General features: G+C 46.0%; 3 protein-coding genes across 8 annotated transcripts; 2 read left to right on the top strand and 1 right to left on the bottom strand.

Moving 5' to 3' along the window:
* Positions 1 to 1,812: 1,812 nt before the first annotated feature.
* LDLRAD1 (low density lipoprotein receptor class A domain containing 1) lies at positions 1,813 to 5,534 on the top strand. Of its 4 annotated transcripts, XM_052665748.1 has the most exons (6): positions 1,813 to 2,134; positions 2,538 to 2,589; positions 3,266 to 3,397; positions 3,515 to 3,652; positions 3,811 to 3,939; positions 4,750 to 5,534. In XM_052665748.1, exons 1-6 carry the CDS (start codon positions 2,114 to 2,116, stop codon positions 4,893 to 4,895), a joined length of 618 nt encoding a protein of 205 aa, XP_052521708.1. In that variant the 5' UTR covers positions 1,813 to 2,113; the 3' UTR covers positions 4,896 to 5,534. The 4 variants fall into 4 exon arrangements, with proteins under 4 accessions (XP_052521708.1, XP_052521705.1, XP_052521706.1 ...); XM_052665745.1 differs by lacking the exon at positions 3,266 to 3,397; XM_052665746.1 differs by lacking the exon at positions 2,538 to 2,589.
* A 1,894-nt stretch (positions 5,535 to 7,428) lies between these two features.
* On the bottom strand, positions 7,429 to 13,470 carry LRRC42 (leucine rich repeat containing 42). 2 transcript variants are annotated; one of them, XM_052665737.1, is made up of 8 exons: positions 13,382 to 13,470; positions 12,622 to 13,097; positions 10,122 to 10,253; positions 8,956 to 9,074; positions 8,499 to 8,587; positions 8,309 to 8,422; positions 8,070 to 8,154; positions 7,429 to 7,912 (listed from the first exon to the last, which is right to left on the bottom strand). In XM_052665737.1, the coding sequence occupies exons 2-8, from the start codon at positions 13,080 to 13,082 to the stop codon at positions 7,656 to 7,658; spliced, it is 1,257 nt and encodes a 418-aa protein (XP_052521697.1). In that variant the 5' UTR covers positions 13,083 to 13,097; positions 13,382 to 13,470; the 3' UTR covers positions 7,429 to 7,655. The 2 variants fall into 2 exon arrangements, 1 of the variants encoding a protein (XP_052521697.1); XR_008202176.1 differs by lacking the exon at positions 13,382 to 13,470 and having other exon boundaries at positions 7,806 to 7,912; positions 8,009 to 8,154; positions 12,622 to 13,188.
* Positions 13,471 to 13,510: 40 nt separating this feature from the next.
* IFT25 (intraflagellar transport 25) lies at positions 13,511 to 16,872 on the top strand. 2 transcript variants are annotated; one of them, XM_052665750.1, is made up of 6 exons: positions 13,511 to 13,700; positions 13,975 to 14,081; positions 14,858 to 14,926; positions 15,046 to 15,109; positions 15,995 to 16,038; positions 16,483 to 16,606. In XM_052665750.1, the coding sequence occupies exons 1-6, from the start codon at positions 13,603 to 13,605 to the stop codon at positions 16,488 to 16,490; spliced, it is 390 nt and encodes a 129-aa protein (XP_052521710.1). In that variant the 5' UTR covers positions 13,511 to 13,602; the 3' UTR covers positions 16,491 to 16,606. The 2 variants fall into 2 exon arrangements, with proteins under 2 accessions (XP_052521710.1, XP_052521709.1); XM_052665749.1 differs by lacking the exon at positions 15,046 to 15,109 and having other exon boundaries at positions 16,483 to 16,872.
* Positions 16,873 to 16,943: the final 71 nt, after the last annotated feature.

A 16,943-nucleotide genomic window follows, 5' to 3' on the forward strand; every position in this document is an offset into this window, starting at 1 on the left:
TTTAATGGCATTTCAGTAGTGTGCAGTGTCACCCATGATTCAGTAATGTTAGGTACAGGAAGCTATGCCTGTACAGTCTGACACTTAGCATTGCTACTTGCCAAGTGCACCAGGTCTAAAGAAATTGTTAAGAGGATTTGTAAGCTCGTGTCAAAGCATATTCCTTTGGTATTATTGGGTACTACCATTAGGTTGCAGTAATGGAGCTGTTTCTCAAGATTTTGAATCTAAATGGAGTATTTAAGCTGTTTTAGTGTTGGACTTTGCAAAACAGCTTGTCCTATTTTTATATTTTTTTGTTTAACTTCCTAACGTCTTCGTTCTCAGAGGCTGCAATTTGGGTTTGATCTCTGCCCAAGACCACTATTTAAATGAAGGACCTTAAGTGATTGAAATTGCAGGAGGAAAGCATTTTCTGTTCTCTTCAGGCATACATTCCATTGAACTTGCTTCAGCCCTTAAATTCAGTCATCTTGACATGAGCAAAGGCATCTATCTCAACGTGTGCAATTAATTGCTGCAAGAAACAGCTACGGTACGTTTTGGGGAGGGGGTTAGGTTTTGTGGTTTAGGTGATGGAATCAGCAATAGTCTTGTATCATGCATGGTATGTTCATCTTTTCCCCTGTCAGCCTCCCTGATCTTTGGCAAAGATCTTCAACTTCAGAAAGTCTTGCTTGTGTTCGTTACCGTGTTCTCGTTAAATTCTTGAACTCATGGTCTGATGTGGTGTAACTGCTCTAAACCCAACTACCTGCTTGGTTACAGCTGAGCTTGATAACCTTCGTGTAGGAAATAGGTCATGGTGGGTGTCTGGTCTCACAGGCATTTCCCTCTGAAAGCTGGTTTACTCCATGTCTTCAACATTTTCATTACAGATTGTTTTGTGGGGTGTGCATGGGAAGCCTGGTTGGTCTGGTTGTCACGTGTGACTCTAACCAAGCTCATTATCACCTAAAAAGCTATTCTAAGGCTTAAAATATTCATTCTATAGTGATGATTAGGAATTTGAACTTTCTCCGTAGAGAGAAGCAGATCTGGAATTTGATAGCATTTTTAACCTTTTATCTAGTACTGTTCCATGGTGTGGGTGCCTAGAGTTGCAGACCTGGTGTACTCAGAATCCCCTCTGAACAGGACAGCTTCCTGGCACGGAGTTTAGCAGTGATACGTTCCTGTGAGAAACTGGGACAAGTGAGCGTTGCCACGTTGGAGGAAGAGATCCACAAGGTTGTGTTTGATTTTGGAAGTTCTCTGAGTGGGTGTGTATGGAGTTGGCAGGTGTTGTCAGGAAACATGTAATAACTCAGTCAGGAATAATTTGTGTGTTTGGGGATGCAGAAGGAAGTAGCAACAATTGTTGCTGTGTCAGGCATCGTTTGTTGTTTTGAATCAGTTAATTTAGTGAGACTGTCTTGGTGCCAGCTTTTAGGTAGTAACAGCTGCCAATTTCTCCCAAGTCATGGTAAAGTAGTTCTTTGAGTGCTTGGGCTGAGGATGGGAGGGGGCATGTTGCTTCCAGGGTGGCAATAATTCAGAGTGCTTGAGTCTCCAATGCAGGAGCGAATTCTGTCAGCAAGTGGGACATGAACCTATGCTATTTTGTCCTTGAAACTGCAAAGCCTGTGGGTATATCCTGGCCTGCTCTTGCAGGAGCCTGGGGTTATGTTGCTACAACACTAGTGGGTTAGCCCTGGTTTGGGAAGGAGCTGGGGAAAGGTGTTTTGGGTGAGGGTGATCCGACTCCATTTCCTCAGGCTTTCAGTTCATTCTCTTCAGTAGCTGGCAGGCATTGAGTGCAAGCTGTGTCAGCATGGGAAGTTCCCGTTTGCCTCATACCCTGTCATGAAGCCAAGGTGAAGCTGGGAGGAGGGAGAAGCAAAAGAAGCCCTGCTTCCAACCAGAGAAGGGGCTCAGCCTGCCAGCCCTGTCCTCCTGTCCACATGCCTGGGCAGCACAGTGCTTCTTTCTTCCCTCCCTCTGTTGCTTTTTGTGTCCTGGTAACGTTGCTTATGTTAGAGACCGTATATGTTGGTAACATGGCTGCATTTTAGGGTGCAGAAAGCTTCCTGTGGTCCTCTGAGCTGCTCTGAAGGCTGTAGCTCCAGGAGGAATGAACAAAACTCACCCCCAGGTACGGTCCTCTTCATGAAAATCTTGTGTTCTCTAAAATTCGTGTGTTCTTGATAATGTTTGTCTGATCTCTCTATCAGTGGCTTCTAAGTTTTCCAGTCCTGTCTACTTCACCTAATTTGATATGAAAGTGTATTGGTACAGCTTTACTGGCATCAAGTGCTGGACTTGCCTCAGTGTTTGTTGTGCAAATGGGTTGCTGAAATCTGAAAAGCAATCTGATTGCTCTGTGAACCAAATGCAGGCTGTGTTTCCACTGAGCCAACTTTTGTTAGTATGTAAAATATGTATATCAGTACTTATCTGTGTCCATTCCTGGATGAGATGGCACCAGAACCAGAAAAGCAACCACGGTGTGCTCACGTGCTACGTCTGGAAATGGTGTTTTATTCTTTCACTTCTAGAGAAATGGTGATGTAACTACTTTTGATTCAGCCAAGTCCTCTGAAGAACAAGGTAACAAAATGCCGAGCTTAACATTTTCGTTATTGAATTCTAAATCAGTGGAGCCTATCTCTGTAATGTAAAATGCAGGAAGTATTTATGGTGTGTTGAGACTGTTGTGTTTTCTCTTTTCCCCAGCCCTCTGTAGTGAAACATCCTGACTATAAAATTAATAGACTTAAGATGCTTTTTGCTGGCCTGGAGGTGGCAGGCTTATGGTATAGCATCATGATATATATTCTTACCTTTTACAAAAGAGGCTCATTATGGAATTTCTACAGGCTTTCTATATGTTTTAATAGCTAGGCTTCAGCAAATTTTATTTAAGAAGAAAGTGAGATCACATGCAGTTGATAATAAGTCTGCAGATTGGCTTGCGACAGCATTTCCTCACTACCATTAATTTATACTCGTGCCTGTTTGCAGCCATTCTGCCTACTGGTCAAAGGTGTTGTCCTGTGAACTGCAGCATGTCTGTGTCTACCACTTGCCTTTTAAGCTGCAGTGTTCTGCCTTTGATTCGTACTTGTGTTTGATGTGGGGGATGGTTACTGCTTCTTTGAATCCCTTTGCAGTTGAGCAAATGGTGTGTCTTACACTCGTACAACACATAGCAATTAAGTACATGAGGTACAGCTAAGTAATCCTGGCTTTTAGATCAAAGCTTGTTGCCTTTGCTTCCCAACAGGCTGCTGCCGTCCATGCTGTGCCCACCTGTGCTGCCCACCGAGACGGGCCTGCGTTGTGCTGCTGCTCCTGGCTGCCATAGCAGCCATTGTGGGCCTGGCAATCGCACTGGGACTGCAGCTACGTGCACCGGGTTGGTCCCCAGGAGTCATTATTAGCGCAGTGAGGGAGGCCTGTTGCTATGGGGGATGTTCCCCATACCAGTGAACATGACAGTGTCAGAAGATAGTATTTCTTGCTTTCCTTTCAGTGAACCGCACCTGTGTAGCCACCCATAACTGGACAGGCTTCTTGTGCAATGACAGAGTGACCTGCATCCCAGCCAGCCAGGTCTGTGATGGAACTGCCAACTGTAGAAATGGAGAGGATGAGCAGGAGAAACTCTGTGGTGAGCTGTTCTGTTATGATCCTCCCATACTGGTCTTCCTATTGATCTCCAAAGATCTGCCTCACCTACAGGGCCATTCGTGAAGCACTTTGGTGCTGCCTGTCCCTGTTCTGACAGGTACATCTGTACCTGCAGGAGCTCAGCCTCTGCCCTTGCAGGTGACCTGCCCCGCAGCCTGCCGGCATACCTGGTTTTCCACTGTGGTAACCCTGAGCACTGGGTCTATGCTGACCAGAGGTGTAATGGGATGAACGACTGCGGAGACTGCTCCGATGAGATGGGGAGCTGTAAGTCTGCCTTTGGGCTGTGCTTAGTGAAAGATCTGCTGATAGCTTGAAGAGGTTTTGTGGGGTTGGTGCTCACTGGTGCTCCTGGAAAAGTCTGGAGGTTGGTGTCCTCTGAAACACAAAATAGAGACAAAACACGTGGGCTTCTTCACGTGTGTGGCCAAAGGCTGGAGGCAGTTGAGAGGGGAGAGACTCCATGCTTCAAAAGGCTTTTCCAGTCTAAATGGCACTATGATTCTGTGGCTGTGATGCTTAAGGCACATGGTGTAGTGATGGGACTTATCGGGTTGACATGACTTGGTAATCTTTAAGGCCTTTTTCAACCTAAATGATTTTTTGATTATTTGTTCCCAGCCCCAAAAGTCATTCCATCTTTGTGACTTGCTGAGCACCAAGCAATTTCATCTCAATGTGGATCTGTAGACAGCACCAATTATTCAAAACTGATCTTTGGTCAGGAGATAAGTTTGTCTGTAAGACCGAGGGGGACTGAGTGTGCACCTCTGTGATCTAAATCCAGCTCTGCTCAAACTCGAGCAGCAGGTTTGCTCCTAAATCACCTCTGAGATTTTGAACCTCAGACAGCACCTTTCTCTAGGGTGGCTTGCTAAACAAACAAATCACAGCTGGTCATTGCTCCCAGGATGCCATCTCTGCCACAGAGGGCATCGCAGTGTCTTTCTGGTCGATTCACAGACTGAGGGTCATCCCTGGTGGCTTCTCAGTAGCAGCTGTGGAGTTAAATGGTGTAAGGGAGGAGGTGCCTGTGAGTGCAGCAGCATTTTTCTTCCTGGTTTCTTGTCCCTGCAGTAGCTGCCTGCCCTCCCTGCGGCCCAGCGTGGTGGAGCTGCAGCCCTGTTCACTACAAGTACTGCTCCTGTGTGCCCAGGGCACTGTGCCGCGATGGTGTGCAGCACTGCGTGAGCTGGTCAGATGAGTACCTCTGCAGGCCGTGAGGTCTGGGCACCAAGAAGTGTTTGACATGGCGAGGTGCTTCCTGCACTGTCACTTCCTGCTGTGCCACCACCCTGGAAATTCTGGCACAAGCAGGCCCAGGTGAGCAGCTGCAAAAGGCCTGCGGCAGAGATGGGTGCTGTGCTGCTGGCATCCCAGTGCTGCAGGCCGGGCATCAGCTGTGGGACACCTCTGTGGGTTCTCCTGAGCACCTCTTGGGGCTCTGAGGGTGCAGAGTGGCAGCTTGGTGCTTAATGAGCAGCTGTTGGACTGAGATGTGTTGTAGAGCAGTTAGAAAGTGAAAAAGGAGGGAAACGAAGTCTGTTGCATCCTTGGAGCTGCGAGCAGAGGAAAACCAAGAGCTGCTGCCAGGCCATGGGATGACATGGGATCTGCTCAGTTTGCTCCTCTGCCAGTGCTGCAGGACCAGCCAGCTGCCTTCACAGCACCCACGAGATGTAGGTACAGATGTGTCATTGAAATGTAAGAAAGCTGTGGTCTTTCTCTCTTCTTTTGAAAACCTTGCCTGTGTCTGAAACATCAATCCCAGATCTAGTGTTCCAGGCCCCAAAAAACCACTGGGCATTATTCTTCCTGCATGCCAGCTCATAGATCTTCAAAAATAAATCCTGGTTCACTCATTTCTTCTCTGTCCTGTGATCTGTAACTCGGCATCTCTCCATAACTTGTATAAATAGTGAATGTTTGTTCTAATTTGTAGCTGGGATACAGCCATAGCTCTGAAAGATCCTTTAAAAATAGCTGCACTGTGTTCTGACTCATGCTTTTACCTAGAATGAAACGGCAGAACTCAGCACAATGGTACTGTGGAGATGTTTAGAGCCATGTTTAATAACCTGTCCGTTTCCATGCCACGTAGGACGGCTGGCTTGCTTTCTCTGTGTCGGTACAACATCACTGCAGTTTGCTCAGTGCTGCAGCTCAAAGAGTGGTTGGAAGTATCTTAGGTAAATGTTTCTCACATTCAGGCTACCACCCTGTCAAAAAAAAAAAAAAAAGAGATAGAGCTGCACATTTTTGCTAGAAAAATCACTGGCATCTAACATTGCAACGAGGCTGATTTGAGGTTGGTAAATCCTGGCTTCTTGTAGACACTGTGGTTGGGAGGAGGATGCTGGTCAGGCTGGCCCACGTGGCGCTGCTGGATTCCCCAGTGCGTGTTTGTCAGTTGGTGCAGCAGCTCCCCTCTTCGGTGGTGGATCTGTGCCTTGGAGCTCCAAAGGGAGATGTTGAGGACGGCAGTAAGCGTGCTTGAGTCATTCTTGGATAAAATGTGCACAAGGGTGTGTTGAAAAGGGGAAGTCTGCCAGTCAGCACGCAGAGCTAAGGAAAGGGCTAATTTTATCAGGGATGGAGAACACAAGCACAGTGCTTTAAAACACCTCTTTTGAAAAGTGAGGCTATACTGTATTGTTTTACTGATGCTCCTGTGACCTGACAGGCTCTCCATGCCAAGTCACAACGTGTCTATTTGGTGTGTCAGAGCCCCAGCTCCCAGCTGCTAGACTGAGGTGAGGCGGTGCACACAGTTCTGTGAGGTGGGCATCTCTTCATGGTCACAGTAGCAGATGGTAACTGGGGAGGGTTTAGCAAAGCAAAAATAATCCGTGCTGGCTGATGCACCAAACTGCAGCTGCAGGAGCAGCGCTGGGCCTGAGCGTCACAGCCTGTCAAGCTGTTCTGCTAAGTCACTGTTTGTGCTGTTATTTGCCTCAGATGAGGGCTGATGTCTTCAGTGGACGCTATAAATAGTTTTGAGTTTCTGGGAAAAAATGTAGGGCCTGAATGTAAGTATGCTTGTCTGTTTGTAGTCCTTCTTTGAAGAAACTTCAGCACTAATGGAGCAAAGTGAGAAAGGCTCTTCTCTCATCTCTCTGCACTCTAGAGGCAAAGTTCCCTTTCTTGGCATCTTTGCCATTTCCAATAATGCATGTCTTTTGTTGTCACTTACTCTGATAAAGGCTGTGTAACAGATCCTCTAACTAAGCACCAGTAGAGGAAACCTGTTTAAGTTCTCAGCCTTAAAGGACACAAAGAAGCTCTCAGGCTCAGTTCACAGCCCCTGTGTACTTTACTCAGTTTTGATTTGATTCCTGTGTGTTTCTGTGACAAACCTGTAGCGTTACAGCTCTACAGCTCTACTCCTGGCTTTGTGCACACTAATGCAAAATGATTCTGAGCATTAAAAGGAGGGATACAGGGGACTTCTGTTTGGATTTCTGCAGTAACTACATAACCAAGGGGGGTTACTGTCTCTGCTTTGTTCCCTCCCCTGCGGCCTGCGCTTATCCTGTTTGCTTCCTCCCTTTGTCAGAGCTGTCAAGCACAGCTTCATGCTTACAGGCTGAGCTTTCTGTACTACCAGCACTATTAAAGGCCCGCTGCACTTAACATGCATAGTGCACCTTTATTTCAGCTAGGTTGATTAGTCTTCTGCCCCTAAGGTAACAAGAAGGGTGAAGGAATTGGAGCAGCATTTTTGTGAACGTCTGTGTCAGAAAAATGAGTTAAGGATGACACTAAAAACTTTATTTGAAAAAAATTATGTATTGAAAATATACAGTAGAATCACCATTCTCTTCATTGATCCTGCCCCTTCCTCCCCAAGCATAGGTTAACCCACAAGCCTATCACAACAACCAGATGTAACAATACTGCTCTCCTTTGTTACTGCCTTTGGATGCATCTAAACTCTGTCATCAGCAAGAAAACAACAAACAAAAGATCCTGTTCTTTCTGACTCAGTAGGTATTTAACAAATCCCAGTCCTCCACAGTGAGGCACAGATGCTTCTGTTTAGAAGTCCTTTCTCTCTCTTGTTCTGCCAAAGCTCTCTTTTTATTGTTCCTTAATTCATGGCTGCCTGCAACATCCTTTTTCAAAGGTAAATGGCAATTTTGAACGTCTTCCTTATAAAACTGTAAGTTTCCAGATACTTTTGTTTCTGCTTCCACCAACTTACGTTTGACCACTTCCTCTATTCTGTGTGTCTTGCCGTCTAGAGAGGGGGAAAATAAAAGTTTAGATTTAGGGAAAATTAGGATTATGCTGTAAAATACACACTTATGTTGCAAATTATTCTGGCTAAGCCAACCTGGAATACTGACTGCTCATAGACAACGATTAAATGCTGTGGTCTCTATGCAGTTACGTACAGAAGCGCTGAGCTGCTGTTCTGGAACTCAAGTCTTCTTGTGGCTTCATGGCCTCCATAACTGCCTGCTCCCACTGCAGAACTGTCTGAAATAAGATTTGAAGGAGTCGCTGTAATGTTCATAGAAGTATCACCAAGAACTACTCTATCCCTTGCAATATTCTATTCAGTGATTTAATATCCCACAGGTATTAAGTTAGGACAATTTCCATGGAGTAAGATAGATTTAAAGCTCCATACCTGTTCTGCCCATCCCTCTGTTTTGCAGTTACTATGATCAAATTCTTTCAGAGGCACTTTTGATTGAACTAAGCCCATCTGCATTTGCATCCGCTTAACAACAGCATTCACATCCTAGTGAATGAGGAAATAAAGCAGTCAGAGGGGGGAGCATTTGATTGCACCTATCCAATAAATTAAGCTCTCTCACCTTGAGGCCTGTCCCAGAAATGTCCAAACAGTTCAACTTCTTGAAACAAAGAAGGTATCCAATTCCCACATCTGTGATTCTAGGGTTACCTGTAAGGTTAGTTAGTTAAGTTGCAGTATGTGGAGAGTTATGGTCAGAACACCAAGAAGCTACTTGTTCAAAAACTAATATTTGAACATTCTTGGCCTTTTTTTCTTGTTGTTTGGAAACTTGAGTCAAATCTGGTATTTTCCCCCTAATAATCAAAAGACAGGTTTTACAATACTACTTAATGTAAGTATCTTTAAGCATGTGAAGTGGCAAATGGCTGCACTTAGAGGTATGACTGCTGAAACCTGGAGTTGGGTACTTGGCCTGTGGGAATTGCTAAATGATATGTATTCCATCAATACTAAGTAGAAATTCTTCACCAAACAGGACACGTTTTGCTACTACTACCACACCACAAAGCACTTACAGGACAAGTCTAACACCAGAAGGTTCTGAAGTCCCTTTTTCAGTACTCGTACTGGTGCCGTCATTCTGCGAAGGCCCGCGTCTGACAGAGCGTTGTCTTTCAGGAGGAGTTGTTTCACACTGAGAGGACAAATACAATAAATACAGTTTATAGTCATGTTGTTCAGACAGTTTCACCAATTGTCTTAAAGTCTATGTGGAAAGCTCTTCAGTAGATGATAAAAGCTTAATAATAATTAAAATAGTAAGAAAGAAGCTTGCGTTGGTGGGGGAAACAAATATCGCCATATTCCTTCTGCTAGCTCAATAGAAGCACTCACTTGACCAGCTACTCCCAGAGCTCCAGCAACAAGCCAGCCCTACAGCATGAGTATTTACTACTAGAGACAAGAAGGTTGTTTATTAATTGGAGTTATTTAAATTAGGGCTGCCAATCTCCACTCGAGGCTGTGAAAAGAAAAGTGCTTGGTGAAATGGAAGAGGACAGATTTGTTAAGGGAGATAGTCATGATGTTTAAGTGAACAATGTATTACCACAGATCAACTCAGGGAAAACCACAGCCGTAGAACATTCTTCAGAGCACTTCAAGACAAAACCTTGCCTCTAAATACACTGAAGTTTTTACACTAATACAATATCCTTCATCAGTGGCTTTTCTGCCTTCTGATTTCCCAAGTCTTCTACTTTCTAATCTTTAGAAAATAAGTTCTGCAATACTGTTTGATACTAAACTGTCAATTAATGAAATATTAGGCTTCGTGCTTGCAGGAATCTCCATCTGGCACACTGGTTAAAAATTTGGCTGATTAAAGTTCTCCCTTTAAAGAAGAAAATAACTGTGTGAAGCTGTTCCAAATGCACAAGGTGCATTTATTTTAGCTGACAACTGAAATTTACAAGAAGTTGATTTAAACATGAGCAGTCAGTTAACTTGCACATTGGTAGGACCTCTGAGATTCAGTGTCCCCTTTGGATCATGTGCTTTGTGTGCAGTAAATTCTGTATTTTGTTTACCTCACGTGCAGGTTTTATCAACAACCCAAATCTTCAGACTTAAATGCTGCTGCCTGTGAAACTTTCCTGTAGAGTCACAGCCTGATGCTTGGCACTGTTTAGTAATAGCAAAAGCAAACGTCATTTATTGACACATGTCAAGCAATGAGTACCTGGACAGAGCCTCTTTAGTGAGGTGTTCCAAAAGTTCATGTTCATCTCCAAGTTTACAACAGGAAAGATCCAAACACGTCAGCTCCCGGAAAGACTTGATTTCTTCCAGCTTTTCAGAGATAACCAGGTATCTGTGAGAACAAAAAAGCTATCACTGCTGAGGAACAACAAGGGCCCTGTGTTCTCAAATGCAAGCATAATGCAGTTATTTCTCACGTATCTGTGTAGAAGTTGACAGAAGTTAGTCAGCTGCTAAAACTACCTTTGAACACTGCATTCTGCTTACAACACACTTGAGCTCCCAGCCTTCTCCTTCAACTAATATCACACTTTCTTTGACAAAGTCCCAGACTAACGATTAAGACTTCAACTTGTAAGCATCGTTATTAGAGGCTTATTTACAGATCATTACCATATAATTTCAGGATAACATAGATTACCTTAAATCAACTTCACAAACTGCTGTTCCTTAGCATCCAGAAAATGTATAGACAAACCAACAGGCATAAAATCTGTTCCAGATGCATCAGAATGGCTTGCCAAATGATAAAAATGCTCTTTTTTTCATACACAAAATACTTCACTAAAGAAGTAGAGCAGTTCACTAGCTGGGCTCCATCGTGACACCCACAGGGCTGCCTCCAACCAGAGTTGTGGCTACACCCCAGGCAGCACTTACACAGTGAGTTTTGGGTTTTTTTTAGCTGTGTTGGTTCCCTGATGTGATTCACTCTGCAGCCACGCAAGCATCTGCGCTGGAACTATTCAGCAGATTTAGAGATGGGAATGCACTGAAGAATGGCGTGCACGAATACATAGTAACATGAGTTACCCCATCTCTCCTGCATTTATGGCAAGATAATCCCTCAATTCACTAATATCTCCTGTATTTACCTCATAGCCCTGTGTCAAGGTAATCCCTGAGGATAACATTTTGAGTGGTGAAATTAGGGGTGCTAACTATGATCCCTGAAACCTTTTTGCCCATGCAAGTAAGATCATTTTCTCTGTGCTGGTATCCATGTTAGAGCACTCCACCAAATCCCTTTGCCACACAACTCAGCTAGGTGGGAGGCAGCACGTGCAGTTAGAATGCAAGACAGTTCTTGATAGGTAATACAAGCTCAGAGGGCTTACTAAGAGTGGGCTCTTAGAAATAAGACTCATTAAAAATGTCTTAGTGTCTTACTTTCTGGATTTCAAGGATTTTATATTTAACTGATCTTTCTGTGATGGTAAAATATGCCAGAGGTAATTCCATTTCTGAATGAAGCTCGTAAAAAGTACCTGTACTAAAAATAAAGAGGGAGTTCGTTGAAGGGATAAAACAAGGTAATTGACCTCTGCTCAAACTTTCCTGCTGTGCTTAAAGCACCCTTGGCACTTCAGATAAATGTGCCTGTCCTTTGATTTTAAACTGAATAAACCACCCTTTTTTAAAATGCAAAGATGGAAGGCAGACTCATTATATCACTATCCAAGACTTCAGTAGGAGCAAAGCTTTAAAAGCATGTCCAGTTTTAAGCTTCTTGAGACACTCTAGTAGTAAAAGAAACCGGGGACACTGACAAGGTGGAAAAAACGGTGCTGTATTCTAATCAGAACACCATTAAAGTACGTTGAGTATGGGGACAGAATCACAGTTATCACTAAGGTAAAGCCTGCCCGACTACAAAGGCTGTACCTCACCTACAAAATTGCATCTTCTGCTGAAAATGAAATGAGCTAGAAAATGAAACAGGATTGGAGAGGATCCAGGAGGGCCACAAAGATGATCAGGGGACTGGAGCACCTCCACTACAAGACAGGCTGAGGGAGCTGGGCTTGTTCAGCATGGAGAAAAGAAGGCTGCGGGTGACCTCACTGCAGCCTTTCAGTACCTAAAGGGAGCCTACAAACAGGAGGGGAATCAATTCTTTGAAAGGGTTGATAACTGCGGGACAAGGGGAAATGGTTTTAAGTTGAGAAAGGGAAGATTTAAGTTGGATGTCAGGGCGAAGTTCTTTACAGAGAGAGTGGTGAGGTGCTGACAGCTGCCCAGAGAGGCTGTGGATGCCCCATCCCTGGAGGCATTCAAGGCCAGGTTGGATGGGGCCTGGGCAGCCTGGTCTGGTATCAAATGGGGAGGTTGGTGGCCCTGCCTGTGGCAGGGGGGGTTGGAGATTGATGATGCTTGAGGTCCCTTCCAACCCTGGCCATTCTGTGGCCATTCTGTGATTCTGTGTGAATAAACCAGATGGTCTGCAAAGGTGTGTGCAGTCCCATAACTATGAAATGCTCATAAGCAGCAGCTACAGAAACATCCCATGAAATATCTAAGGAGGCACTTGAAAGGAATGGTACAAAAGGAAGCAAGCAGTGTTAGACAAAGCAAGGCTCAAAATTAGGTGGCACCATGTGGCCCTGGAGAATAAATTCGTGGTTGAGAGAAAATAAGAGAACTTGAAGCACGCCAGCAAAAAGCTCAGCAGATGCTGATGCGTCACGGAATGCACGTACCTGTTCCGCAAACACAGGGAGCACAGCACCAAGCTGCCGTACGCTTCAGTGAACTTCTGCAGAGCTCGCAGTCCCGTCACAGGCTCTGTGAACTTCTGCCTTGCTTCTGCGGCTGAAAAGAGCTTTTCAGCAATCTGCTCTGGGAAACCGACCAGCGAGTCGACGTGGTCAACGTTGTCGGAGATGTAGCCCAGCACCAGGCTGAAGAGGGACTTGGCCGAGTAGCGGAGGTTGCCCTCCTTGGTGTACGTGAAGATGAAGTGATCGGTCCTCGGCCTCCTCGCCCTGTCGTCCTCCCCGTTCAGACAGAGCTCCACAGAGAACCCCCCGGGGAACAGCCTGAGAGGCCGCGCGTTCCGGACGCCGCCCGCAGCCGGGCTCACCACGTGCAGCTGCCCACGTTCACGCACGTAGATCGGCCCGGCATCCGCGTGGCTTTCCGAGCGGAGCCAGTACGACATTCCCCTCGTGCCGTTCTGCAAAAAAGAAGCCGGAGGTGGGCAAAGCGCTGCCGGGGAGGCTCGGGAAAGGCCTCGCGGCGATCCCGGGAGCCCCGAGTGCGAGCAGGTGCGGGGCCCGGCCGCCACCGGGAACGGCGGGGAGCAAAGGGGGGGGAAGGGGGGAGAAGGGAGGCAGGGCCGAGCGGGAGGCAGCCGGAGGCTGCGGGAGGAGCGCCGGGGGCTCCGCTCCGCGCCGTGCCCGGAGGCTGCCGAGTGGCACGGGGGGCAATCGCTTCCCGCGGATCCCGACCCCCGCCCACCTGCCCCGCAGGGCCGCCTCGACGCGCCGTCACCCGCGCGGGCCGCGCCGCCCGTTCCCGCCGCCCATCCCGCGGCGCCGGCGGCTGCGGGCGAGGAGGGGCCGCGCCGGGGGCGGGGAGCGGGGAGCGGGAGGCGGGGCCGCGCCGTGGTACGGTGCCGGCGGCTCCGCGCGGGGCCCTGCCCTCGGGTTTCCCTTCTGTTTCTCCGCTCCGTGGCGAGGATGCGGGCCGCCGACTGGTGCCTGAGCGCGGCGGGCGCTGCCCTCGTCATGGCCACCTCCAGCGACCCGCGGCACCCGGCCGGAAACGTGGCGGACGGGTGAGGGCTGCGGGCTGCGGCCGGCCGGGCCCCTGCGGGCGCGGAGAGCCTCATCGCTGTGAGCCGTGCGTGGTAGCGCTGGACGGTGATCGTGTCGCCCTTCTGTGACCTGAATTCTGCGGCCCCGCTGTCACGCAGCCCGATTTGGGGTTACAGCACCCCAAAGAAAGAGGCTTTCCCGTTCTTTGTTCCGTTTCTCGAGGGGGGAGATCTCTTGGAAGATGGCCGTAAGCAAAGAGCCACAAGGGGTGGTTTTGTGCTGTTCTTTCCACAGAAGTTCCGAAACGTTCTGGACGACAACAGGGATGTTCCCCCAGGAGTTCATCATTGGCTTTCCCAAACGTGTGACCGTCAGCAGAGTGGCGATCCAGTGCTACCTGGGTAAGGGCTCCTGGAGCAGCAAGTGGCTCACGTTCAGGGCACGCATCTGCTCAGCTATACCTCCTCAAAGCGCCGTTTTATTATTGAACAGTCACATTTAGCACACTAATACATCACAGAACCATTAAGGCTGGAAAAAACCTTTCAGATCCCTACCCCCCCCATGCCCACGTCCCTCAGTGCCACATCCCCACGGCTCTGGAATGCCTCATGGATGGTGGCCCCTCACCGCTCCCTGGGCAGCTGAGCATCGCTGCTCTTCCTGAGAAGAAATATCTCCTGACACCCAACCTGAACCTCCCCTGAATAATAAAGATACAGCTTAACAAAACAGTTGATCTCCACATCTGTTTTGCTTCTGTACATGCTTCAGAAAAGATGGATAATTGGCCCCACCTGCATACTGTATTACTGCAGCACCTTAAGGTTATCTTTTGTAGCACAGTGATGTCTGATCCATTTTATACACAGAACTGCAATACTTACTGTTTTAATGATTAATTCTGAGCATTGACTTTTATAATTTTACTTCTTAAAGTAAAGACCAAAAGGACTGAGGTCAGAGCATGGGGACGGGCGCTTGGCCATCAGCTGGCAACTTGTCATTGGTTGTCTGCCCTCAAACGTGAGCATGGTGGTTGTCCCATAGTCCTGTGCCCTACGTTAGAGCAGGAATTAATTGTAAGATGCTTTGTAGATGAAACATCATGCAATGAACTTAAAGATCAGTGAGCCTCAGGGTTTATGTTGATATTTTAAATGCATGTGTATTTTAGTGCGGACCTTAAGGATTGAAAGAAGCGTATCAAAAGACCCAGTAGACTTTGAAGAGTGCATTGAAAAAGGTAAGGTTCTGAGCCTGAAGTGGTTCCAGCCCCAGAACAGTGTCATGCTTTGGTAGAGCCTTGTCCCCTACATTTCTTTTGTTATTTTCAGTTAGTCTTTTCTATGATGTATTTCACAGGAATCCCAATTTCCTTGCAGAAGTTCCTGGTGACATTGTACTGCAGGGTAGTCCTTGCAGTCAGGTATTTACGTTTTGACATCAGTTGCCTGAAACACTTTGGTGCTGACTGGAGGGATCTGTCTCTTCTCGCTCAACAGTGTCACATTTTTGGAGTTCCCCATCTGTATCCCCAAACATCCACTGAAAACATGGATGCTGGAAAATAGCCGGGCTTCCTCTCATGTAGCCTCATGCTGTGCAGTGCCATTTTCTCAGCTTGAAAACTGCCTTTTCAGATGGCTAATGGTTAACAAATGTACTGGGTAGCAGTGCATTTTTTCTTTCTTGTAAGGTCAAGTCTCAATTTTATGCCTTTGATTAAAAATGCAGCATATAAAATTATGCTGCTTAGATTTTAGGGAGGTTCTGTTGATCCGTACAGATGAAACTACCCTGTTTATTGGTACTGATGCACTTTTAATTTTTCAGTGAGTCCTTTTAGCTCCGTGTGTGTTTGTTGGGCGTTTGTATCAGGCTTGATTATTTTGTTAGAAGTTAATTTAATAGACATTTAAGTACATTTTATGAACGCTGATAGGCTGCTGAGCTGTTTGGAGATGTAGAATGCTGTACAAGGGTTACAGGCATTACTTGTACACTCTTTCATTTAAAAAATTGAAACCAGACTCATATGGTATAATAGAGTGCCTTTTCCTGCTTTGTTATGTATTCTTTTAAATGCCCCTTGGGTGATGTCCTACAAAACAATGTAATGAGTTGTATTTTTACACTGGGATATTGCAGAAAGTATTTGTTCTCTTAAATCACCTTGTAAAGAACAATTTCTGCGTGTTGTACCAGCTCACGGTCCTTACATTCTCATGGACTCTTATTCTGGTGGACATTTTTCACAGCACTGCACCCTGTTCCTTATTATTTGCTGAAAAAAAAATTATGTATTTTCTAGATTTGCAACACACAGAAGGACAGCTTCAAATGGAAGAGTTTCCAGTGAGTATACACGGGATGCACCATGGTGCTTCATGGGTAGGATGTCTAAGCTGGGTGTAAGCTATGATGAAAACGTGATTGTTGCCAGGCTGACATGAGATGTAGGGATTTATCAGTTGTGGAATGTCATTGCCTGCTTCTCTGTTGATTATGGTGTGAAATTGCACCTGCATTCTGCTCCTAAGTGAGTGACAGAGCTCTCTCCAGAAGAGTGGCAGTGTGTCCTCCCTCAGCTGTTGTCTGGAGGGCTGCAGTATTAAGGGTGGGAAGGGACAGCTGTTTGGAATTGCTCTCGTCTGAAGAAGCTCTGAAGCTGCATGTACTAGAAGAACTTACCTGACATTTAGGAAATAATCATCTCTATCTTTGTAACACGCTTCTGCAAGTAGTTTGATAGTTCTGTTACTACTGGGAATGAGCTGACGTTGTGTTTTTTCTTTACAGCTTCCTGATTTCCAGGCCACTTATTTGCGATTCATCATCAAATCTGCCTTCGATCACTTTGTGTCGGTGCACAGGGTGATGGCAGAGGGCACAGCAGAAGACACTTAAGTCTGGCTTAAATTTGTACCTCATCCTTTTGGTTTTATATTTTGATATCTCTGTCAAAGGAAATATTTATTACAAGCCTAGTATTAAAGTGTTTTTGAAGATACAGAGGTAGTACATGTTAACCATCAGTTTATTATATTGAACACAGTGCTCTCATTAATTGTAGTAACAGATTTTATAACCTAGAGTGTTAAAAAAACTTGAATGTAACCATATTGATTTAAATAACTGTGTTTAGCTCACGCTTTCTTAATACATGAATTAAAACTCATTTTTCTGTGAGATGTTTCCCTTGCATTCTGTGTAGAAAAGGTGCAAAAAACTTAAATGTCAAAGAAGCTCTTCAGAAGTTC

Source organism: Tympanuchus pallidicinctus, unplaced genomic scaffold (genome assembly GCF_026119805.1).
Source record: "Tympanuchus pallidicinctus isolate F22 unplaced genomic scaffold, pur_lepc_1.0 scaffold7, whole genome shotgun sequence".
NCBI classification, from domain to species: domain Eukaryota; kingdom Metazoa; phylum Chordata; class Aves; order Galliformes; family Phasianidae; genus Tympanuchus; species Tympanuchus pallidicinctus.